The 26,303-nt window shown below is 40.7% G+C and overlaps 1 protein-coding gene across 3 annotated transcripts in view; it reads left to right on the top strand.

Moving 5' to 3' along the window:
• Positions 1-26,303, top strand: part of WWOX (WW domain containing oxidoreductase) — a 475,065-nt gene that overhangs the window by 413,294 nt on the left and 35,468 nt on the right. Inside the window, exon 9 of one of the 3 annotated variants that reach the window (XM_064386771.1) lies at positions 12,725-12,751. The exons of the other annotated variants lie outside the window; for them this stretch is intronic. Coding sequence (XP_064242841.1) covers positions 12,725-12,736 — 12 coding nt within the window. The 3' untranslated portion in view covers positions 12,737-12,751. Of the gene's footprint in view, positions 1-12,724; positions 12,752-26,303 lie in introns of those variants that run through there. 3 annotated transcript variants of the gene reach the window in all.

The raw sequence follows: 26,303 nt of genomic DNA, 5'->3' as shown, positions 1-26,303 counted from the left end.
AGAGGAAAGAAACTAAGAACAGACAGCTGACTTCTGTTTCCACCTGCTCAATAAAATGTTAACTTTAATGAGCTACAGCACTCCTCGTTTCTTTTCCAGTCTATCCTGAGTTTGTTGAAAGTTATGGCAAAGTCATTTTTTAAAGATAATTATGCTTTGTAAATGCTAACTTGATTTCGTAGCAGTAAACACACCTTCTGGTTATGCAGGAGACAAATTAGGAACATATGTCCCCCACCAAAGCCAGCTCGGCTGCGTGTGGCGCTAGCGCTGATTACAGACAGCTCCTGCACACACTGAAAGCTCTGGGAAATGCCCATTTCTGCCTGCTCGTGCACAATAAGACATGTATGAGATCCTCCCTCCTGCTTTTTGTGCGTGGCAGTTCTGAAATGTCTGCTACAGCCTGGCTGGGTGTGGGGATCTGTCGCTGTACCCTCAGCATGACTCTGCTGTTGTGGGGAGAAGCTGTAGTTCTGCTTGTCTTCTCCGTGGCCCCTGGCACTTTTCTTGGCAGCCTTGGACATGTTTGGTGCTTTTCAACTGCTTTTTGATGTCTTTGGGGAAAGGCCTTATCAAAACACAGTGATATATTTGTTGTTTATTAGTCTTTTGCTAGTTTGGGGGAAAATTCACTCCTTTACTCATATTATTGTTGGAGCTGATCCAGTGAGTGGCATCTCTAGTTTGTAACGAGATGATCTTCAGAGTTCATTCCAAAGAAAACCATTCTATGGTCCTGTCTCCATTCTTTCTCTCCCCTGTTGTTATTCATATCAGAAACCAGTGATTTAAGCTGATTTGGGCAATATGGGCTTTTCCTCAAAGCCTCAGTGATAGTTATAAAAATGAAAAAGTGTGTCTATGGACATACATTTACCCTTAGCCTGTAAACCCAAGACAACCATTGACTTTTACAGAGTGCTTCTGGTATCAGTTGTGTCTGACCAGTACATGGTCTCAGGTCTCACTAATTGCCTTGTTGATGTCAAACACTATAATAAAACTTTAAAATGTTTCAAGACATTTAATAATGTCATACGAAGGCTTGTATATAAGGGCATTTATGGGTTACAGTGCAGCCAGTCAGTTACTCCAGCATGTTTTGAAATGAATGAGTCTTCTGCAAGCTGAAAGACCAATACCCAGGGAAAAGCTGTATCTTTGATGCTGTTTTCTATATTTGTACATGATCCAGGACTTATGACATTAGATTTGTACAACATTATAGCCAGAGCATCAAATGCGTGAACTGTTAGTGAGCTTCCTCATAATCAGTCTGACAATATTTCTTCTTTGCAGTTGGAAAGTTAAAAGATTAGCTTTGAAGGGAAAAAAAATCAATATGTGGCAAGTGTATATTGAATGCAAAGGCTGGAACAAATTCTCCAATGGCAACTATATACAGGAGGAGGTCGTGATTCTTCAGAAGTCATAGTTTCACAGTTTAGCAAAGATGTAGCTGCCTGCCTGGCTTTTGGTTCAGGAGTTTATTTTGTGAACAGAATTTTTTATTTTTTGCCTGAAGATGGCTGGTTTCATGTCCTGTGGCATTTTATATATTCAAGTGACTGATCTTTTGTCATGCAGTCCCCAAGCCGAATGTGTTGATCAGATGCAGAAATAGGAGTATGCCAGATATCAGGCTCTGGTTAGAGCTGGTTGGAGCTGCACTCGCTCACAGCTTGCTGGAGTGCTTTGTTATTCTGAACTACACGAAACAAGCAGCCCAGTGCTTTGCTGTTATCAAAGCAGCATTAAGAGTGCTGCAATAGGACTGTCTATGAGAGAGGTTAAAACTTCCCTCCAGTAAAACTCGAAAACTACTTGGAATTCAATAGGGTTAAGTCCTAGGCAAATACTTGCATAGCAAGCTGAGATAGAATAAATGGCTGTTATCAGTCACTGCCTGTGTGCTTTGCTGGGAAAACCAAATGTACACAGTTTCTTCTGGCATTAGAAGCCAAGCATAGACTTGAATTTAAACTTGAACTCCTTCCCTTGACTGATGTTCATTAAACTGGTTAATTACTTATAAGTGCAATTCCTTTCCCCGTCTCGGATACAGATAGTTATATCAAGCACATGCAACCTAAGGACTGACCTAGCATCATGTTGGTTTAGATTTGCCTGCAAGTCCAGAGCAGGAATGCTATTTATAGCTTTATATAGTTAAAAAATAATCTTACTGAAGTTGTGCTTCCTACCTGAGCCCATTTGAAGAGCCATGATAGGAAACTCAATGGTTGCACTTAGAAGCCAGCACATGGGAAAACCAGAATGCTGTTAAGAGACTGTCAAATTGAAGCTAAGGGAGGAGCAGCAATGTTCCCTTTTCAAAGCAGGCTTTAAGGAAGTTATAACTGAGAAGATGAGGTTAATTTATATTTTTGGTTTAAAACCATCTGTTACACAGTCAGGCTTAGTTCCCCCACAATAAGCAATGGTTTTGACTGTTGTGATTTTTCATTCATTTGAACCACAAGTTCAAAGTGTGCTTGTGGGGTCGAGGTGTGAAACCACATGGGACTGAAACTGAAAGGAGTCATTCCTAGAAGCCCCCAAAGCCAACGTGGCCAGACTGAGCATTGCTTGCCAAGGCACCTACACCGTGCCATGGGTGCCACTCCTGAGCAAGCCAGCAACCCCCCAGGGGGAAAAAAAATAAGGGAGGAAAAAAAAGAGGTTTGCAGTTTGGGCCCTAGAATGCTCAGGCAGCAGTGTTTTCTATTGATTTAATTGGATCATAGGTTTTCAGCTCATTTCAGGAGCAAATCTGGAATATTCACCCTGCCCTTGTGTGTTATCATCTTTCCCATGTTATGGCCTGTGCAGTTCAGAGCCACTGCTTCAGCTATTTGTAAATACCAGTTAAATGCCCATCAGGCCTTCACCTGCAATGAATAAAGGTTGGAAAATCACTATTCTATTTTTTCAGATGTTAGAAGGTTTGTAACCTTTGCTTTCTGTAGTTTGAATGTGGGCACAGAAATATTTAGGGTGTTAAGTATAGCTGGTTCTTCTTACATGGTGCACAAAAAGGCAATTCAGTGAAAGCTTTGTGTGTCAGCACAACAAGTAGTTTTTTCTGGAGTTTTCCTCCTGCATTTGTAGTCTAAAGAAACCCTTGCAAAGTGGGTGATAATGAGGATCAGTTAACAGAGAGAAGAAGCAATGAAAAAGTTCTGGCATTTTATATATTTTGTTTTAGAATGTCAACTGGATAAGCCAGAAAGGATGAAGGTTATTATTAAATTGCAGGAGCCGTAAATCCTGACTCCCATGGCCTTACACGGGCTGCACAAAGCAGCATTGTTATGCTGCAGGGGGAGAACTGAGGTTCCACACAGAGGTCAGAGTGACTCTGCTGGATGGGGAATGGTGCTTTGCACTCACAGATAAACAAGGTTCAGCATCTCACTGGCCTGACAGAGGAACCCTCACACCAAAGTGGCTGAGGGTCCTTCAGTTGTGAAGCACTGGTGCTATTTTGTTTTTAGTAGTGATTGTTATCCCAAGATTTAACCTTCTGATGTGGCCAGAAGGCTACATTAATGCAGTATAAAGCAAGGATTGTTGTTTTGCTGTTGTTCTGACTTGTACTTGTAGTGTGAGGTTCTCTTGAACACAAACTGTGCAAGTAGTGAGTAGGGTGTGGGATCTACAATGAGAAAGCTCGTTGTTAAACCTCTGAGCTCTGGTACTCATATAAATATGCTTTGCATGCATTCATTAAAATAAGAAAGTAGTGCCACTTAGTAAACTCAGCTTTCTTTGAGTGTAGGAGTTGAAGAGAGGGGGAATGGTATTAAGAGGAGAATATTTTAGTCTACGCCAGCTCAGGGATATTGCCACTAGCAGAAAATCCACAAGGGGTAGAGTTGTAATGATGCAAAGCTGCTGCTATTTTCATTTTCTTATGTCTTGCTGATTCAGAGCATCCCAACATGAATTACTATTAATATGGTCTTCTCGGTGCCTTAAGGGCAACCATTAGCAAAAGCAGGTATTGCTGTGTGTTGTGGTGTGGGGCAGCAAAAGCTACTTTTTGGTGGGCAGCTGTGTGAGCCTTGGCTTGTGCTGCCTCAGGGGTGCTCAGAGACAGAAGGCAGGGTTGGAAAGGACAGATAAAGGTGGGGTTGGACAGTAGGGAGGGAGATCTGCTCACCCATGTCGTGCTGAGAAGGGAGTGCCTCGTTTGTGCTGGCACACTGCTGTGGTCCCCCTGTGTAGGCAGGAGAGGATCTGCTGTGACTTCCCTGGAAGAGTCTTCCTGGCTCAGGACATGCTGGCCCAAACCCCTCCTCATGGGAAAACAGAGCCAGATGACACTGCATAAGTGAAAACCTACTGTACTGCCAGTCTACAAAGTTAAGGGTTTATTTTTTTTTTCCTGATTTCCTTTTATTTAGAACCTCGCCCCTCCCCTTCCCCCAATTCTGTGTAAGGTTGACCCTAATAAATCAGCCTGAAATTGTTTCCAGATCTAACTGTTTGCATATTCAGCCACTGCTGCACAGACCCAAGAGACCTCCTTCTTTATGATTTGGGCTACATGACCTTGAAAATTAAAAATATTGGAATCATTGACATCTTCTTTCCTATCCAAAGCTGATGACAGATTAGAATGTTATTTGGGGGAAAAGAAGAAGAAAAAAGAAAGAAACAAAGAGAAAAAATGTGTGGCTTTTTGTGAGGATCTATAGCAGACTAAACAGCAATCAGGGGAACCTTTCAAAACATTCTCTCAATTGGAAACAGCACTAATTCTCAGTTTTTAGGGATGTCACATCGCTTCATCACAAACTTTGTGAATTCTGAGGGGAGCTTGGTAATGGGGTGAGCACATGGTGTCAATGCCATTGAAGTGAAATGCTATTTCACTGTCACAAGATAGTGATAGTTTGGTGAACAAATATTAAGTTAAAATGGCATAAGCTCCTTTTTTTTTTTCTTTATATATATATTTTTTTTAATTTAAACCTTTTTTTAAAATTTAAACCTTTAAACCCTAAAATAGAGATTGGAGAAATAGCTCAGTAAAACACGCGTCAGTAGAGAATTGAACTTATGGAGGAGGATAAATCTGAACTCGTTTTACTGGGAGTAGCACTGTGAAGTTTTTCTACTTGAGAAATTTTAAGGATTCATTTCCAGTGTTGTCCAAGCAAATTGTAAAGTATTGGGAAGGAAAGCCCCACCCCCTCCTTCAAGGGCATGGATCAATTCTTCAGTGCTGGTGTATTAAATGATAACCTTGCCACGTTTAATGTCACAGCAGAAGGAGCTGCAGAGGCACTGTTCCTTCCAGCTGTATCTGTGCAGGTGAATTAACCAGGAGAATGTGGATGTGAACTTTCGTAAAGCTAATGAGAGTCATCCTGCAAAACATGGCACTGTCACGTTTTTCTCTGCTGCTGTCCCCTGGGATGTCACCACCCCAGCTGAGCCATACTTTTTTCCCCTAGATTTTGTTATCCCTGCTGATGTGCTTTGAGTAAATGATAGCTTTTTCAGTCACTTTGTTTGGGAGTGGACTTTCTTTATAAATGGAATAATGCAGTCTTTTGTGAAGAAATAGTTTCTTTGCTTAAGTAAAATAGTCCATGCTATGGTGCTCTTTTTGAGACCACTTTAAATCAAACTTTCTCTGACTTCTGTGGGAGCAGGATTGATCCCTTTAAGGCTTATATTTCCTTGAGAAACCTAGCTTTGAGAAAAGCTGCTATTAAGCTCTGAAAGAGTTAAGCAAATTCAAGGCTCTGTGAGGCAAAACTCACTTTTCAATGCGCTTGTTGTACTTAAACGTCAATCTATTTGAAAAGGAGAGTGTCCCAATTATTTAGATGGCCAAAAGAAACAGCTTCAATTCTTTATCACATAAATACACTTAAAAAGCATGATTTAAAACAGATGAAGAGAGAGCTGAATTAGTGTTTTGGTTACTCAGCAGAGCCAAGTGTAGGCCTCCTTGGCAGCGGCTGCGCCTGCTCCGGAGCTGGGTCCCGGAGCAGCACGGAGCCCTTTGAAGGCACTGGAGAGCCCTGGCAGCCTCTCAGCTCCTGGCTCTTCCCTCCACGCTGCCCTTGGAGAAGGCTCTGTGCAGGATGGGGCTGTGTGAGCCAGGGCAGGGCTGCTGCACCCTCGCCACAGCCGGCGCTAATCCGCGATGGCAAGCTCTGAAGTTCCTTTCCAGCTAATTTGTCCGTGTAATTAGGTTAGCGAAATCATATGTTTTATTAATTTAATAAAATGCATTTCATGGTTTAGACTGTCTTTAATCCTTTGACCTTTGAAGTCACTCTTTATAGTCTTCAGATTGCAGTAATTTATTTTGGTTGTTTCTGTTGGGAAAACAGTTTAACAATCTGCTTTCGTTCCAGTTTTACATTTTTTTCCCTTAAAGGTAAATGGGATTAGTAAACATCTGCTTCTTTTGAATATTTACAAACTTCACAATCAAGATTTAACAATGCCAACAACGTTAGTAGTTTAAATGCTTATAAATATTCACAGACAAATAAATATAGCATTGAGGCACACTGGGCAGGTGTTTCTAATTTTCAAGAGTTTAAGAGTTAGCTGCTAGAACATGGCACATCTTTTATGCAACTCAGAATATATTTGGTGACATGCTACATGTGCTTTTCACATTGTAAGTAACTTAGTTAACCTACTCTGCTTCCCAGGGCACTTTCAGGGGGAAAACATTTGCTCAATTGTATTAAATGCTACAGAGAGTTTTGCCTGTCAGTATAATTTAACTAAAACACACTGGCTTGCTAACTCTATGTGTAATTAAGTATATGGAGTTAAAAATGAAGTGATGTGGGTTTATATTTGCCTGGCTTTTGACAAAGGTTTAGTCTGATGTCAGGCCTGGGAAAGCAGGAGGCTGTTACTTGCTTAAATGCTTTTCAGCCCCTTAAGACCACTGGATAAATCTAGTGCAGTTGTTTCCAGTATTCCTTGTTCCAGAGGTCAGTGTTAAACACAAGGGGATTTGCTCCTGATACCCTTCAAAGATTTTACTTTTAAAGTATCTTTTGTTTGCCAAACCAGTGTAAAATGCCTCCATGCCCAGGCTGTCCTCAGAAAGAGCAGCTTTTCTCAAAATCTAAATCCTAATTTCAGATGGGAGGAATACAAAAGCTGTACTGCTCCAAGAATACAAAAACTGCACTACTCCAAGAAGCAGAAATCCATGACAACTCATCAGAGCAATCATTTGGCCCCTGCTCCCCTGCCCTCAGCATAAGCTTCACCTCCTACCAAAACAGGTGGCTTTGCTCTTTTTGGCCACACTTTGGGTGTTAGGAGAGACCTCAGCCCCCTCTGTGAATCCTCCTTGCTCTGTGTTCCCAGTGCTCCTCATGCACACAGGGGAAGGAAACACTTCCCTCTGCAATACTTTGCACTCGTGTTGGGTGCTGAGACAAGGTGCTATGTGTCAGCAGGGTTATGTGCTGCAAAGAGAGAAAATTCACAAAAATGAATGGAGTTGCATAGGGCACATCATTCGTGTGTGTGTGTGGAGCAGCAAAGAAAATGCTTTCTTCCTCTCTTAATTTTCAGAGTCTTTGTAAAACTTCAGGAATGAAATCCCTTTACATTTCACATTTATTTACACTTCCAAAGCACAACCATATCAGTTGCAACCTTGAGTTGTGTCTTTGCTTTACAACGAGTTCTGCTCTGGTTCATCCTTTATCACTTTTTCACAGTGCTTCCAGCAGTGGCTGCATATGGTCTTAGCCCTGAAACTTGTGCCTTTAACAGTCAGTTCTTCAAGTTATAATAATAATAATAAGAATAATGAAATCATGCATAAGAGGCAAATGTTCCTCTCTCACCCCATTCAGCCATCTGGCTTTGCCAGGGAAGAATTACTCCCAGCAAATCTACCCTGTTACCAGGCTTGAGGTACAGGATTCATTTAGCCTTTTCTTCATGCTGTTTGAACTGAAAAAGGTGTTTCCCCAACAAGCTTAAACCCTGAAAAGCTCCCAGAGATGGTGGGATGGTGAGGATCCGTGAAAGCCCTGCAGCCAGGCAGAGCGGAGAGCCTGTGGGGCTGCCTCGCTGTTTTCTGAAGAAAAACAGCAAAACCACATTTCGCTTTGCACCTGGACAAACAAGGTTTATCACAGCCTCCCCCACCTGCCTCTGAGTGCCAGAAGTCTGTCACTGTTTAGCTGGAGGTGACCTGGGAGCAGTGGCCAGACAGACACTTAGAGCCCAGACTTGTTTTTTATCCCATATTTGCTGTTTTGGGGGTGCTCCCCTGGCACCCCCAGTGCTGGGACTGCATAAAGCAGAGATCAGAGCCTGGAGAAGGGGATGGATGGACAGGCTCTACTCATGGGGAGGGGGAGACAGCCCCTCTGCCCTCCTGTGGGGGACAGTCACAAGCTGGGGGGTTTGTGACACCGTTCACAGCTCTGGGGTGAATCCAAGAGGATGTTAAACCAACCCTCTGTGACATTGTGTGGTGCCCTTCAATCAGTTTGATGTTCCAAACTTCTCCAAATATTTTCTTTGCCCTCATTGATGAGGATGGTCTCCCACCTCAGTTAAATACTTGGGTTTAGTTTCATGTGCCTGAGTTGCAGGTTGGATAGTTGAGAAGTTTTTCACATGCTATGGCAGGACCATCCCAGCATTTTGGGGACCTATTCAGAACTCAGCTCTTTGAAGAGGAAACAAAGGGCTGCTTGCTCTGTGAATGGAGAAATCAGTATTTCATGCTAAAAAAAGGAATCAAGTTGTTCATATAAAAACCACACGTTAGTCAAACGTGGCAGCAGTGCTGTGGTGCTTCTCGTTAAAGGCAGTAGGATTTCCAAAAAAAGATGCTGTCTTGCAAGTACTGAAGTTGAGCTCAGCAGCCATCTCTTCTTTTCTTTTCTTTACTACATAATGTTGGGGGACTATGCTTGGCTTGAAACAGTATACATAGAATAAGAAAGGCAAATTTTGTAGACATTATGTATGTAAGCTAGAAAGGGTGAACAAAGCATTTTGTGGCGAAGCCAATGTAAAGAGAAAAAAAAAATATGAATAGTTAGAAAACTAACACTTCTAAAGTGAAATTGTTGTGTTTTGCCTTTTCAGTTATCTACTTATCACACAAAAATAGCAACAAATTTAGCTCCCATTCTGTTTTCTCAAGACAGCCTGCCCACAGATTTTCTAGAAAATGTGGTTACCAGCTGGTATGGCAGTTCACAGTGCAATTTCTGTTTTACTTCCAACAATCTGGCATCTCATATCTATATCAAGTCACAATTTACCAGGAAATATATATATATATATATATATATATATATATATATATATATATATATATATGTAAAAAAGAGTTCTAAATCATAGTAGCATTTTCTGGTTTTAAAACAAAAGATATCCAAGCAAGATATCCAAATAAGTCATGGAGTTGAGCCTAGGTTTCAAAAGAATGACACTGTTGAGGAAAAAGAATTGATTTTATTTCAACTTCAAATAAAGATTTTTCAGTGAACATGATCAAGAAAAGGAAAAATATTCCTCTGCATTTTAGAGTTAAATATCTGCATACTTAAACATACCTGAAATCTTTCAGTTCTTTGGGAACTCTCTGCTTCTTTATGAGGTTTCTGTCTTTATCTCAGCCTGACCTAATTGGCCTCTGACCCTACCCTGGAGAAGTACTGCAGAGTTCTTTATAATGTGTTTGTTTGCAGTTTGAATTCTTATTTTGAACACCTCTGGCTCAAGGTTATCCTAATAGAAACAGGGTGTCAACATGGAGAAGGGGGAGGACGGAGTTTTCCACACCCCTCCTTGCCAGAAGATTTGAAGTTCAGGTTTTAATGGCTTCCAGGTGTACCTCGATGTTGCACATATTTGGCTGTAATCCTGTAGAGACTGGGGGTTTTGCCTTTAAAAATACAGCAGAAAACAAACTTTGAAGTTTTGAAGATTAAATTGGTAAAAATAAACTTTAAATAAGTCGGCTCTTGCGTTCCAAGAAGGGGAAATGGTTTCAGCAGGCTGTTTCTGTGGGCTCTGTATTAGTTTTGGAAAAGTGTGAGTGCCACTAAATACTCTGCTGGAAAACTGAAGGCACATATTTATCTCAACCTGATAAATTTTGCAGCTAGAAACACAACTTGAATGAATTACTTAGCAGCATTACGAGCATCTTCATATACTCCGAAATTGTTTTTTCTTGGATGCCTCACATTTTAAAAGCCTTAGGTTGCTTTCAAAGGGTCAGTTAAAGTCTATAAAATTTGATTGCATAATGACTGTGGGCTCTATTCATAACTTGTGACCTGGGAGCTGCAAGGTATGTCTCTCATATTTTACAAGCCTACAAAGGTTTCCTGATTGCTCCTGAGCCTCACCTTTCCAACTCATGAGGGGATTTTTCTCACCCCACGGTTATAAGCCCCAGAATGAATAGGGACATGAATTAGTGCTTTGAAGGGCAGAGAGGATGGATGGCAATCCAATCACATTGGTGATCTGATTTTCTCCCACTCAGTGAGTTCCTATGCTGTGGCTGTAAGTGGGCGATGTCTTGGGTAGATCTGAATTGGAAATAGGCAATGACTTCTCAGTGTGGTGTTACAGTTAATAAAACATTGTCTGAACAGCTGTAAAACAGCCCTACTGGACTGCACAGATGCACAGGAAAGACAAATTATCACTGAATCACAAAATACCTTAGGCTGGAAGGATGTGGAGTCGCTAGCTGAGGGCTCATTTGCCTTTTTGGGTCCCTGCATGTGTTCCCTGAGGGCTCTGCTGCCTTTCCCTGGTCACCAGCTGCATGGATGACCTGCAGCCTCACACACACAGGCTCCCTCATCCCCTTGACCTCCTTGTGCTAGGAGTGTGACCACTAAGACAACATTTCCAAGCAATAGCTTGTATCTCTTCTAATCTTCCTCTGCTCAGGTGGATATTGTGTCCTTAAGGTTATGTCTGTTTGCTGTAACTCCTGTCTCCTGTTCCTGCTTGCTGTCTTTGAAAACAGCATTGAGGACACAAGGGTCCAGATTACTGCACCTGATCTGCTTTGTGCCACTCTGCTGGACGAAAAGAGGTGCAAATCCATCTCAGCTGGCTATTTGCACTGTTTTTTTTTCTTCAGAGTAATGCAGAAAGGCTGTGGCCTGTTGGTATGTCCACTCTGGCTTTGTGAGCATCTGGGTGCAGCCTGGTTTGGTGGAGGACCAAGGAGTCCTGTCAGGCCAAGCCTTGCTGCCCCACTGGCAGTGTTAATGGGGCAGGACAGGATGCCCTGGGTTTCTATCATTCTTCCAATTCCAAATCCATGCCCACAAAGTGCTGCCTGTTCCTTGATTTAGGAGTGAGAGCCAGATTTCTACATTTACTTCTTGCATCTTCATTTTGAGTCTGCCCAAGTGCCTTTGTCTTTCCTTTGCTGTCCCACTCGTAGCCCTGCTCTATTTAATCTCAGATTACCAGCTCCTGTACTGGTGGAAGGATGATTAAGAAAGTCCACTCTAATGACAGGATGAAATAATGTTACGTATTCATTACCAAAAGTTAGAACTATCTGTATTTCCATGTTTTGATCAAAACTCACCCCTGTTGGCTTCACAGATGTTGACAACATCTCTGTTGTCACAGAGCTGGTGACAGCTCTTTTGTTGCTGAGGAATTGCAGTGAAAAGATGACATAGGGGAAGAGGCAAGAGGGTCAAATAACAAATGATGAGCCAAAGGAAAAGTTTCTGGCAGAGGCAGAGCTGTGAGTGCCACTGCAATGGGGAGCACCCGACAGCCAGGAGGGAGATAAAGCCAGTGGACAGTTTCACTGCTGCATGATGAGCAGTGAGTTTTCCTCTTTACTTCCCTCGATTAAAAATTTGTGGCTGGCTTTTAACGCCGAGTGGAACTGCCTAGGATTTTATTTGCTTCCCATCAGTCAACATCAGGCTTGCTTCTTTATACATCTCAATGGGAAACAAAAAAAAAAAAAAACCTGCTTGGTTTCCAATTGCAGCTTTTTATTATCACAGGCCAAGAGGGGAAATGAAAAATCATCTTAATTAAAAAACACTAAAGTCTCATGAAATACATGGTTCTTGTTTTTGAACTGCTTTGTCAGGAACTGTCCACAGCCATTATTTTTAATTAGCTTATCTTTTAAATTAAAAATGGGTTATTTGCATTTTTTTAATGGGGAGTTTCTTGATCATTCAGTTCCCCTGTATTTTCATGTTCTAAGACAGCAAGTTATGTAAAAAAAAGAATCCAGGCAATTTGATTAAAAATACATGGTATCTTTTTATTCTTCTTTTTTACTTCTTTATAAAAATTATGCAAACTTATACAGCTATAATTCTCCAAAAGAGTCTCTAAGCATTTTACAGATATTCAGAGAATACAGAAAAAATTAGGTCCTTTAAGTAATGTGGTCATTTAAAAAATAGCTTCTCTTTCAAATCATAATTAGAGGTCAAAAGGCTAGAACAGAAGAAAAAAATATCTGAAAGCTTGAAATTGAAAAATTTTGAAAGACCCTTATTTTCACTCCAAGCTATATAAAGTAATACCCCTTCTCAGTGACAAAATCAATATTTCTTACAGAAAATTAATATTAAAATTAAAATTAAAAAAATTAATATTTTCTAAACAATAATTATAAAAGGGGTTGGCGTTCACTAAATTGTACTTTGTAATAGTGAAATCTTCCTTTTATTTCGAGGAATTCCCTTAAATGGTTTGGAATTCAGAGGTGCTGAACCCCAGAAAACCCCATTGTCTTCAGCTTGGGCTCTGTAAAACCGAGGCAGCACTATGGCAGCCCCAGCTCCCTGTGAATGCACTGGGATTCACTCTCACCAACAGTGAAAAACATCCACATGGACCCTGAAAAGAGGCAGTGCATAACAGCTCTCCAGAGCTTTTGAGAGGTGGTGGGAGCAGAACCGTGTGCAGTGGAAACATCCAGACCCAGGGGGGTTTTCTCAGCTGGACTTTCCCCAGGACAAAAGTGTCTGCACCCTTGTGCTTGAGAAACTTACCTTGAGACTCTTAACAGCCACCAGTGATTATTACTCACTGTTTGTCTTCAGATGATGGGTACTTCCAGCTGTACTTTGCTTCTTGGAACGAGTGGCTTATCAAATTATTTTCTGCATTCTACATCATTATTTACACTAAATAAGAAAATATCATTGCCACGTTACTACAGTATGTACTGAGGTCTGACTTTAACACCAAAGAAAAAGCATAATGTGAAGGTAGATCACAGCATTTACTCACATTGTTTTGGCTTTTCTTTCCTTTTTATAATAGTACACGATCATGCCAACAGCTCTTTGTGGATTTGCAGCCTTTCTGCCACATTTCCTCATAATCATGTTGTTGAAGTTTAGTTCATAATTCATTGTATCTATGTGCTCTATCTACACTGAACTCAATTTGGGTTAAATTAAAAACCTCATATCTTTCTCAACTGTGATCCTTCAGTTAGAAATCTACAAGTGACACAAAAAACACTTGAATTCTGCTTATATTAGTGTAGGAAAAAGGAGTGAAGAATATAATTTGAATTACAGGGTGAAAAGAAGACATTGGTGAACAAGTACAGAAATATGTGACAAATATTGTCAAATGTGTTGTATTCAGGCTGTGTCTGCTCACCTTCAGGACAGCAATGCCAGGACTCAACTCAAAGGGACAGGTAGATCAAATTCAGGCTCCTAATTACATTGTTTGGGTGAGAATGATTCAGGGGAAAAAAGAAAAAAAAGTGAATATACATAATACAAGTATTTTATACTTGTTTTAAGTGAGAAAACAAACACTCAAACAAGCTTTAGCTCCATAACAGCCTTGAGCCAACCTTCCTGTTTCTTCCTTTTTGCTGACAAGTTGCATCACGAGGCAACATGTCATGAACTCACCATTCATTATTGTTATTGTTTTTGGAGAGATAGAGACCGGAGTTGTGGTTGTGGTAGGAGGAGAAGTACATTACTGAAATCACTTACAGTAAAACCCCAGTTTTGAATATCATTTCATTTCCTAAACAGGAAGTGTCCTACAAAAAACAACAACAAAAGGAAACACAAGTGGAGGACGATCTCAACCCATCAACTTTTGAATAAGGGCCATTGCAGAGAACTAGATGTGGTTTCTACACGAGATTGCTTTTCAGCCTGAATTGTGAAGACCTATTTAAACTTCTTTTCACAGCTTTATAAGGATGTCTCCTACTTAGCTATCAATGGAATATCAGCTGCATTCAGCAGCTCTTCACTTGTTCCTGCCTTGGCAATAAAAACCCTCCAGTCCTGAGCATCTTATAACTTTGAACTCAATTTTCTAGCGTGAAGTTAATCAGTTCCTGCCTTTTCACCCTTCATACATAAGTCTTTGTGGCCATCTAACTATTTCTGTTCGGGATTCTGATAGTAATTTTGGTAATTATATTATTGATGATTTTTCTAATGTAGGGTCAGCCCATAATCTGACCAGCAACTTTCCACATTGCAGTGATCCAGATTCAATTGTAACTGACTGCTGGAGTATTCTAATTTGTAACTCAGAATGGATTAAGCCTACAGGGTTAGGCAAACATCCCAAAGATTCAAATCTCATCTTGATGACTAAGAATAACCAGCTTCTGGCTCTTAGAAGGTTTTACATATCAACAAAGCTGTGCATTTGCATTAACGGCTATCACGCCACAGGGGCCTGCTCGTGTTTATCTTGGGAACAACCAGAAACTGAACATTTAGTTTAAATTTGTTTAAATGTGACTCCTGTTGAAATCAGTGGCAAGCTGTGTGCACATATGTGAGCTAGAACGGTGCCTAAGGACTGCATTTCCACCAGTTTTTCATATCAAAGCCATGTCTCAGAGAAATATCATGTGATAGATCAGAAAATTGCACATATTAGGATCAAAAATTCAGCTGGAACATACATTTGTGGGTTTCTGCTATCTAGTGTGAGTGACAGGCACAGTAACTATTTTGCTGTCAACTTGTGGCTGTGTCTAAAGGTTGCTTTCCAGCAGACATCAGTGGCCTGGAAGGTGTGCTTGTGAGTTTTTTTTACCCTTTTTGCAACCCAAAACTCAAATCTGAAAAATTGTTTGAGCGGGAAATCCTCAGTTTTTGAAATGGTCAGAATGGTTTAAACTTTAACATCTAAGTTTTGAATGTAGTTTTTGCTGCATTCTTGTGTTGGAAGATTCTCTTTTGGCTTCACCTTAATTTTTACATTTGCATTCCATGGGCGAACAGTTTGCCAGTTAGATTTGAAAAAACAAATCTCTCTTAACAAGCTGAAAAGTTGTTCAGAGATAGAATTACCAAAACTGTAGGGCTTCCAAAAGAAGTTTCTTCTTAAAACAGTTTTTGAGAGTGCAATAGCATATGGGACCAGGTGCACCAAAACCAGGTTGTCTACTTACGTTCTTCTGTATTTGGGGTTCAATTCTATCTGCCCAGGAAGTTATTCTGTAAAATCACACCCCTCCCTTTCATTACCACCTACCACTACAGTGAGTCTTTTGGGGAGCTGGGGGGGAATGGCTTTACACTAAAAGACAGTAAATTTAGATTAGATATTAGAAATAAATTCTTTACTCTGAGGGTGCTGAGGCCCTGACAGAGGTTGCTCAGAGCAGCTGTGGCTGCTCCATCCCTGAAAGTGTCCAAGGACAGATTGGACAGGGCTTGGAGCAGCCTGGGATAGTGGAAGGCGTCCCAGCCCTTGGCGGGGGCTTGGAACTGGATGAGCTTTAAGATCCTTTCTGACCCAAACCGTTCCTGCAAACATGCCACTCACTGCAATACTTGATGCACAATGTTTATGCTGTGTTTATTGTGCTCAGCTTCTCTTTGATGCAAAGGAATTTCCACATCTTCCCTTCTGTTTACAGAAATGACGATGAATCCCTCAAGCAAAAACACACGAGTGAATGTGTGTATATTTTTCCACTATGTTAGTAACTGGAGGAAGTGGGAAGGTGTTTTGAATTTACTCTAAATACCTGGTTTAGTTTTTCAATAAAAACACTATACATGTGACTACCTTGGCAGCTAAAGCAGAAACAGTCTTTGCTTCATTTGTTTGTGAGTCTTGCAATTTCTTCCATTCAGCCTTTCAAAATATTGAGATTTCATTGTCCCAGAGATAAAGATATATTGAGGCATGAAAATACATTCAGCTTAGCCATTCTGATATTGAAACTTCTCTGAATGAGGAGCAATGCCTTTATTTTGAAGAGTACTGTTATTATAAGTACAAAAGCCTGTTTTGGCCAACTTTCTTTTGAGTTGCCCCCAGATCTATTTGAAAATCCTGCTCCAGACACATAGACTAATCCTGAGAGTTGAGGCTGTCTTCTTTAGCCTTTATGTATTTCTTACCTCACCCTTTACATCTTTAACTCATGTTTTACTGTTTCGCCTCAGCAAGTGGAAGAATCAGCTCCCCCTGTGGAGCTGGCAGCTTTGGTCTGGTGTGTCTGCAGTCCCCTTTTGTCTGTTTGGGCTGTGCCTCTGCTTGCCTTTGTTGTTTGATTATCTTTTTTTTTTTTTTTTTAACCATTAAATAGTGAGATAAAATGACCAAATCAAGGCAGGAGTCTTTAAGGGCAAAACCCAATAAATTGCCTACATTATAGGAAAGCCCTTGAAGGACCTGACAACTTATTAATCATAAAGGGGAAGACTCAGAGTGCAGCTTCTCCTCATTTACGGAGGTCTGCTCTCTAATAGCATTTAGAAGTTTGTTTTACCCTGTCTCGGTGAGAAGAAAAGGCAGCTTTAACAATTCTGTCTCCCTCAGCAGTGCATTTGAATTTTTGTTGCCTCCCTTCGGCGTGCTGGTCAGAGGTCAGGGAGAGCAGGATTAGTTGACCTGTGTTGACAGAGCGGGTGATGGATGAGCAGAGCACAAAGCACAGCCTGTTTGCACCGGGAGGCAGCAGTGCACACGCAGGCTTTACACCTGCGCTGAGCCCAGGGAGAGCCTCTCCTCCTGCCAAACCACCTCTGCCTTGCTAAACACTTGCACGTTGCATTCCCTCCCATGGCCCCACGCTTGCTGCAGAGAGTGAGTAAGAGAATGGCCATTTGCTTTTTATTAGCAGGATTTGGGAAACACCAAGGCTTCATGTAGTAAGGTCAAATGGTTCAGATTCAGAGTGATTGCAGCAGGTTGCACTGAACAATGCTGAAGCTCTATTAAGGAGCACATCTTGGGTGAAGAATTGGACTTTACACCCGCCAAAACTCGCACCCTTGATTATTCCTCTTCTGCTTATAGTGATTTCCTTCATGCTGGTGACACTTTATTCAGGTGTAGCAGAGGGAGCTGTGGAGATCCACTTCTGCGACTGTACATACACTGTCCTGTACACAGTTTCTTTTCAACTGCAAAAAATCCACCAGAAATCAGTTTGGTGCATTAAAGAGACCCAGAGGCAGAGAACCAGGCTTTGTGAAAACCCATGTTCTGGAAGGCCTGTGTGACCACTAATCCATCTCCATTCAGCCCTCTTTTCAAGTGGATAGGTTCCAGCTGTCAGTCAGGACAGGCTTTTGGAAAGGAACCAACACACACTCGGTTTCTGTTTCTCTTCCTCATTAGCAGTGAAAATTATCCATCATAGCCAGGAGAGTGGAACCAGTGGTGGTGGCAGATCTTTTGGGAGTGTCTGCATGCTCTGAATGGTGCAGCCAGGTTATACAATGAGTCATGGGTGGGCTGAGCTTGAGCCAGTAGAGGCACCCAGTGTAGAAATGTGGGTTTATGCAGGTCCTCTGGCCACAGACCACTGGGCTGGAGCTTCCCAGCAGTTGCAGCCTTGATTAGAGCCCCTTAGTGAGAGTGGAGTCATAGCCCAGTGTCGGGCTGGGGTAAAGCCAGTCCTGGCAGAGCCCAGTGCAACCAGGCTTGCTCAGTTGATCCCAGAGGTTTACAAGGCAGGGATTTGACACTGATGGCACAAGTATTAATTTGGGAGTCAATATTCCAATTACAATTAAACAACCTAAGAAATTAAGGCAGCTGAATTCACGTGACTGTGAGCTATGAGATTTGCTGGGGTTCCCCAAACATGGTTTGTTTCTTTACATTTAATAACATTACATAATAACAAATATCCAACAGTTTTCCTGAGACAGCCATTCCTGATGCATTCAAGTGCACTCTTTGGGCAAGGGGAGGTATCAGTGAGACCTACATGGATGGAGTGAGCCTGGCATTCACTTTATGGACACACAAATATAGCAGTGTGTAAAAATACCCTGCAACATGTTTTCATGCATAGTAGGGCTGGGCTGTCAAGATTGCTCTTGTGATTGAGTGAGAATCAGTTCAGCCAACACATGGTTTGCTCCTAGATTTTTGGGGATGTCCAGAGACAACAGCAGACGGCCATGCAAAGCTGCCAATCTGCTGTGGACACCAGCAACTCACCCAGGACCATATTTAGGGCTGCTTTCTGCTTGTCATAGTTGTGTCTGTTGTATTGACTTTTGCTAAATATATCCTGTATTCAACAGCCAGAATGTCAAATCATGTTCATCATGAATCTGACATCTCTGAGCTGCTAAATCATCGCTAGAAATGAAACTCAAGGTTTTCAATCCAACTGCTGACAATACTTTCCTTTGCCACCTCTTGGTAACTGAGATATCACCAAGCTTTTTCGAGTGTGAAAAATAACAGCTGCTTTGTCACTACCAGTTAAATACTGATGGGATGGAACAATACAGGGATTGCTTTTAAAAAATACAATTTATGCTTCCATATACATGCTATTTTGTGTGAGAACATGGAATTAAATTAGAAGATGATGTTGTTAGGAAACAGGAAAAGTGTTGTGGTGGAGTCTGTGGAAAAGGAGCACTGGTCTGGCTAGTAACTAGGGAAGAGCCATTTCCAAACTCCAACACAATTTACACAGCTACTTTTCCAAGTCAAGGGTCTATAATCAAAATTTCCTTGATGGTGATACACTGTATAATTTAGACAACAACTCTACATATCTAATTTAGATGCAATTCAGAAGAGCAAAGTGAGTTTAAAAGTCAGATTAATGCGCCTTGGTGTTGGTTTGGTTGTTTTTCTGGGTGTTTTCATGAAATCAGTTCCATCAGCCAAAGCTCTACAAGACGTGATTGTTTTCTTTAACATGTCACAGTAACACAGCTGCTGCCCTGAGAGAGCCTGCACGTGTGGGACTGGGTGGCTCATCTGGAGTCAGGACAACAGATGTGCAAAGCTGTCCTGGAGCCATGAAACCTTTGTAGCAATTGATCTGTTGCTGACAGTGGAGAATTAATGTGGCTTTAACAGTTTTCAGATGAAAATTATTTCCCGCTAACACTTTTGATCTTGTCCTGGGAACCTGATATGACTTTGACCCCCATAGTTCTTGCCCCTGGTGATGCCAGAGTCTTATCACTGTGGGTACACTAATTTTTGAAATCTAATAGAGGTGACTGCTATCCAGTCATATGTAGACCTTTCATACCCCATTTGAATATTTTAAATGCTCCATTTTCTACTTGGCAATAAGGAATATTAGGCAATCCTAAGCCACAGAGCCTTGGATGTATGCACAGGTAGGTGCATACACAGCTGCATGTTCACCATGGGTGAAATTGTAGCTTCACACAAGCAAATTCATCTTGCCTTTCCTGAAACCCAGATTTCACCTTTTATAGGCGGTAATTAAAACCAAAGGCTACTTACTGAGACACAAGCTTGACCTTACATGGTTTCCCAGTGCGAATGATAAGAAACAATGACCATAGTTCCACTTCAGTGCACATTATCAGAGCTCACAGGGGCTGCTCTGCAGGTGTTTTTAAGTTAAAACTGAATATGGATGCCAACTTAACTGGATGCAAAGGTAGATATTGCATAAGTAGAAATGGACAAAACGACCCATGTTTAAAAGTAAATTACTAATTATTCTAATAATTACTATTTTCACTCCTCAAGATTTAGTACTGTAGTATCCTCAAGAGATCTAACTTCTTTACCAGAAATGAAAAAAAGTTGTAAAAATAATAAATGAATGAATCTACTCAAGATTTGTTATTTTTCATAGACCTAATTCCTTATTAATAGGAGTTCTCCCCCCCCTTTTTTTAAGTCTTACCTATTTATTGCAACAGGTTGTTTATTGGGTTTTTTATAGGCTACCTCTCTTTTAATAAAGCCTGTAGTAGATCTCATTGGAAGGAATATGATTGATGATTCAGGGAGACACTAGGAGACATAAGTTCCTGGAAAAATTGGATGAGTTTTCCTGCTTCTTACAGTTGTGAGTGGATAATGGCTATTTAAATTCTGCCTTGTCTGTAGTTGCCAGCATAAATAATCTCTGTTTCCAAGAAGTAAATTTCACATTATACTTTTGTCTTTAGTGAGCCCAGTGTGCAAGTTGCATTTTCCAGAAGCAGAGCTCCTGTTATCCATATATCACTGTTTTTAGAGAAAACAGTATTCCCTCTGACATTTGTAAGATATCATCATGTCATGTCATCAGCTCATCAGCTTCATATATTATCTTCCCTGGCGAAAATAATGTATCCATCCAAATGCCAGTGACCACTCCCATAAGAAAAATAAATAAAACTAAATGCCAGAACTGACCATTCCTGGGAAAGTCTGGGATGTAAGCACCAGTTTTCAAGGCATTTCCTAAGTCAAAGCTGCTAAATCTGTGAATACACTGAATATCATGCATTTGTCACGGGGACATTTTAGCAGCTTTACATCCTACACAAAGTTCAAGAGAAAGCTGAGTTCTGGAGGCCTCAGAGTGGATTTATTATTTTTCAATGCATGCCAAGAACTTGCATCTTAGTGGCAGGACTTTTTTATAAAATTACTGGGTTTTGCTTTTGTTGTAGTCTGAGGATGGTGGTGCTTCTGTACCACAGGTTATCTCACCTTGGGGTAAAATGCTAATTTAGGTCAGATGAAGAGTTCTCAAAAAGTGCCTTTTCCTTCACTTACAGTAAAGGAAGTCTAGGAATTAAGATGAACTATAGACACCTACTTTAGTCTCATCTGAAAACAGGGAAGATGATGCTTACCCCACGTTATTATGGTCCTGAGCATGGATTTTGCTGCCCTGAGGGCCAGAAAATGTTCCACCTTTTTAGGTGGAAGTGGGGTCCTTCTGGAGCCAGGTGGGTTTTAGCCACTGCGTCCAAATAATGAAATTTATTCCAACATATCAAGACACTTGATGTTCCTCTGCATCCTGTTGAGGATTCTTTGCTTCTGTGGTGATGGTATAGTTTGGAAATGCAGCAATAATTTTCCCTTCCAATTATCACAGTAAATAGATGTTATAATTATCGCCTATAATTTGTTTGGCCTTTTTTTTTTTGCCTTCAAGATGAAATTGTTGCTGTGGTTGCTATATTTAAGGCACTTGCTGATAATAGTTTGTTTCTCCCACATGTTGGGCCCATCTGTATCGGAATTTTATTTTACCAGAGTGAGTGAGCAGAATCCTGACTTCCTCATGTCAGATCCCATTTCCAGTGCATTGTTTCACTTCAACCACCATGGATTTTATAGCCATATTGTATGAACAGTCTGTGAAGTATTTTATCCCTTTCCTGAGTGATCAGGACTTCAGGAAAAAGTCAACCCTGTTCTGAATTCTTTTCCAACATACTTTCTGAGATGATGTACTGTGTGATTCAGAGAGGAATTAGTTTTCAGTAGTGATATGCATTTTAATTCCTTTATTTTGTACATTATAAACACACATCTGTTCAAAAGGGAAACACATTAAACATCCCTTCTAGCATTAGACATATTGATTGAAAATTTGTTCCGTGTTGGTTTAAGTGTCAGTAATCTTGACAAGTTTTCCAAGAACTGATAAAATGAGTCCCTGTACTGCTGAAATGAGTTTTGTGTGGATAGATGTTTATGCTTTTAACATTAGGATAGCTGTGCCTGAATAAACAGAGGTTATTTCTTGCAGGTTTTTTTTTTTTTTTTTTATTTGGCTATTAGAACTACCTGGGTATAAACTTTCTGGCTACCTGAAGACAGTGTCCATAGCTGTTATATGGAAAATAAATTGTAGGAATTAATTGCAACAAAATTGTGAATTGGTTATCTTTCTTTGATGCAATGTACCAGATTGGGGCATGCCACACATCAGGAGCAGCCTCTACCTCTGACCATGAGCTGGTGAAACCAGAGAGCTCTCACTTCCCTTAGGGTCCCCACCTGCTCCTCAGGGGCTGAGTCTAAGCCCTGATCACACAGATAATTAAACAGAAAATTGTGATGCTTCAAAGGAATGGGGTCATTTTGTCTAAAGTTGTGTGTGAGGATGAAGGAACAAAAAGTGGGGGGATTTGTGTACCAGAGATGTAGCCCCTGTTCACAGCTGACTGTGGCCACAGCATGATCCCGATTGCTCAGCTGACTGTGCTAGAACAGAGAGATTCACCATTGAACTCCAACTCCCGAGGTAGTTTCCAGATAAAGCTACAGTGAACTGTACAAATACATAGGTATATTGAGGTTATGGCTTTTTTGTGTGCACCAACCCCCCACTCCAATCCCATCATTGTGATGCTGGATGTATCTGAGTTTGCAGCATTTGGGGGTGTTGTTTTTTGTTTTGGTAATAAAGAGAGGTTGTTTCAGAGTGTGCTGTGGTGGTACACAGCTGCCAAATTAAAGCAGGAATTCATAACAGGGTGGAAAATAAGGATAAAAGAACAAAAAGAGATTGAATGCTTCTTAGCCTGGTATTTCTTTAATTTCACGTAAATTTCACTAAGTAAATATGCCTTAAAAGTGAATAAAATTTTATTTCACTTTAACAAGAGAGTATAAAAGTTAAAAAGGTCACTGTAGTAATAGACTAATCTCAATTACCAGGGCAGCCGGTGAAACCCACAACTCCCACCTAATCTCATTCGGTGCACACGCAGTGCACCGTTTGATTTCCAACACGGCTAAATGAAATTATAAAGCAGTGTTAAATTTATTAATCATTTAATTAGCTAAATGTTCCTGCAACTACTCGTGAGATGAATGGCATGTCATTTTCTAATGCAATTTGCCTCTCAGCCAGGCAGGGTCAGGAGGGAAGCTACTGGCATCTTAAATGATCTTTTTTATATTGCACCTTCTATTAAGGGACAGTGTGATATCGCTGATTATATTTGAGTCTTGTACACAAGGCCAGGGAGTTTTCTTGTTACAATAACAGGTTATATTTAAACCAAAATAAAGATGGTAAGATCTGAGGAGCGAACAATTAACCCATCTGTGACTGTATTTCTCACTTTGGCTTTGGAAGGCAAATCTTTTTCATATTTAACAAGCCAGTGAACAGTGTGGGAAACTACACCAGCAGGTATTAAAGCAATGCTCAATCTAGTTTTATTTCTTTAAATTTACTCAGTTGTGAAGGAATTTGTGGACTGAAAATTCTCCCAATGCCAGGTTAGTGTAAGCTGTCTCATTGACTCAGAATTTATTTGCACTTTCCCTTTTATTGTAGGGGAATCAAAGCCTTTCCTGGTCTGTGCATTCAACAATTGCTCATTTTTGTGTGTTTTTGGATTTTTGGCATGTTTATGTGTGCATGTCACACCAGGTTGATAGGATTATATTTTTTTTCCTGATGTTTTGTTCTATAATTATTTTTCCACTGCAAAAATTAGTGACAAGTAGGATTCAGCAAATCTGTTTGGATTGACACCAGGAGGTGAACCATGCTGCTTGGAAGGAAATATTCCTCAGAAACCTGCAAATGGATTGTGCTGGTGTGAAGCTAAATCTGCCCATTCAAAACCCATAGAAAGCAATGATGTTTTAAGGCACTTATTTCCTCGGGTTTATAATAGAATATAAATACATTTTCTTTATGCATTAGGGGTTTAATTTCAGATCCTGGAGCATGTCCTCTGCACAGTAAGCATCTGTGGTGAGCTCCAAGCCAAGGAGAAGATGCATTCAGCTTTGTACATGCTGAGATCAAAATGCCAGCAATGTGTCAAAATATTTGCCTCTACCACAGTTAAATGACACAGCCAAAAATAAAGCAAGAGGACCTAAAGCAGGAAGCAGCAGGAGATAATCTTAGCATAAGTGGTAAAAAAAGGGCCATCAGTTTTTATTTATAGTACAGAAACATGTGTAGACCTCTTGGAAGCCAGGCCCTCTTGGCTTTCTGCTGCATGTGCAGCTGATAAATAACTGTCCAAACCCAGATCCACACAGCTTAATCAAGGCTTCCAAAATACATATTGTCACTCTGGGCACTGTGCACAAACCCAGTGCAGTGAGTACCACCAAAGGGTTGTTCTACTCAACGTCCAGCTCAGCCTCTGAAAGTGTTGACTGATTCCACTGGCACAAGGAGGAAAGGGCAACCACATTTACTCAAAAGTTGTTTTTTGGGTGCCTAACACTGGATGGGGAATGTATGTTGTTAAAAACTTAGATGTGTATAAGAAAATCATGTGATTTGAAGGAAATGTTTAATTTTTGGTGGGAAGTGCTGATCTCACATTGAAAACAGCCAATGAGTGAAATACTTAAAGTTTTATTAATAGAGACTTTTTAAACATGAAGTGCCATAGCACAACCCAGCATGTTTGGGAAAACTGTGAAACTTGAGTGGACTCTGGGCCTTTTTCAGACCCCTATGCACTTTTTTTCTGCTGGCTTTGGGGATGGTGATTCATTTGTGCATTATTTGGGAGATACAAAGTGCACCCCCTTGCAGGGAAGGAGCAAAACACCAAATGCTGAGGCACAGCTTGGGCAGGAGAATGTGCTGGAGAGCTGCTCTGCACAGCATTTCCCCTGGTACCCTGCACCTGCTCTTCATTAGTGCTAATGAACCCAGAAACTAAAACATTTTGTACTAGTGAGTCATATTGTTCTCTCTTGGCTGTGACTTCACTGTGGATCAAATTAAGTGAAAAAAACTATTTTTACTAAAGCTTTAATTTCTTTTCCTGGGACACTTTGTGTCTTGGGATAGGTCACTTAGCACCTATGGGATGTAGGATTGTATCCCATTAACTTCTCTCTCATTAGCAAATCTTTTGATTTAAGCTGGGAGATATGGGGCTTCCTTGAGAGCTTTAATTCCCATTCCACATACAATTTATGTGTTTTTCATTTCCCTGTTTGTAGAAGATGTATAATCATACTGGGGAAAATCTTGCATAGCTAGATCTCCAGTGCTTGTGTAGCATCATAGGAATCCAGGGAAGGAATAGAGCTTGTAAGTCAAAGTTGTTATTAACATTACTTAGAAATTAGAAGTGTTGTCACACAGGAAAAAAAAAAGAATATTTGAAATATTTATTGGTGGGGTTTTTTGGTGTTTTTTTTTTTTTTTTTTGCTTGTTTTTCTTTTTCTGCTGATTAAGGTCAACTGTGCTTTTGCTTACAAATTTTTGGGCTGTCTGTAGCAAACTTGTATCTGTTTTCTCACAGCTGCACACTACAAAAATAAAGTTTTGGAAGCAGGGATCGGCAGGTGTGAAGATTTAATTGACAGTTAGCCACATATTTTAAAATAATTTTTGTTTTCATGAAGACAAGATTCCTTATGTCCAGCACTTTAGTACAAGGGGTGTTTCATGTGCTCTGTGTGTCTGAGAGAGCTGTGAATACACACTGCAGCTTTGCATTTGGATCTTAGAAAGCACCTCTCATCCATGCACTGTGCAGATTGCCTCTTACACACTATGTGTTCATAAAGGATTTTATTTTCTAAATATTTGGCAAAAAGATCTAGTTAGATAATTTGCTGGCAGAAAAACACAAAGCAATATTCCTCTTCTTCTCTGAGTTCAGTGCAGATAAATACAGACTGCTGGGGCTTCACCCACTGGGCTTCCATTCACATTTTTTAACATGTTAAATATTTCTGGTTAACCAGTGAAAACGGTGAGATGAACATGATTGCTTTTAGATTGCAGCTATAACATCGAGTGAATTTTATAGTAAGAAGCCTTTTTTTTTTTTTTCTTTTCCCCTGCCGAGCTGCCCTTGTGGCTGCCAGCCTGACTTTGAGGTCCTCATTATTGTGGGTTTAAATGAAGGATGTTCATCCAGGCAGGGCGGGGGAGGCCAATAGACATCGGTGCCGTTATCTGGTCCTTCTATCAGGCCAAGTGACAGGCTTCTCAGGGAAGAATGCAAAGCTCATGGTGGAGACCTCAGCCTGACACAGAAGGTGACTCCCCTGACTCTAACCTTGAAAGGAAAAAGTTCCCACTTTATTAAAATGAATT

The sequence above is a fragment of the Passer domesticus genome, chromosome 12 (assembly GCF_036417665.1).
Source record: "Passer domesticus isolate bPasDom1 chromosome 12, bPasDom1.hap1, whole genome shotgun sequence".
In the NCBI taxonomy this organism is placed as follows: domain Eukaryota; kingdom Metazoa; phylum Chordata; class Aves; order Passeriformes; family Passeridae; genus Passer; species Passer domesticus.
This window is presented reverse-complemented; position numbering and strand designations above follow the sequence as displayed.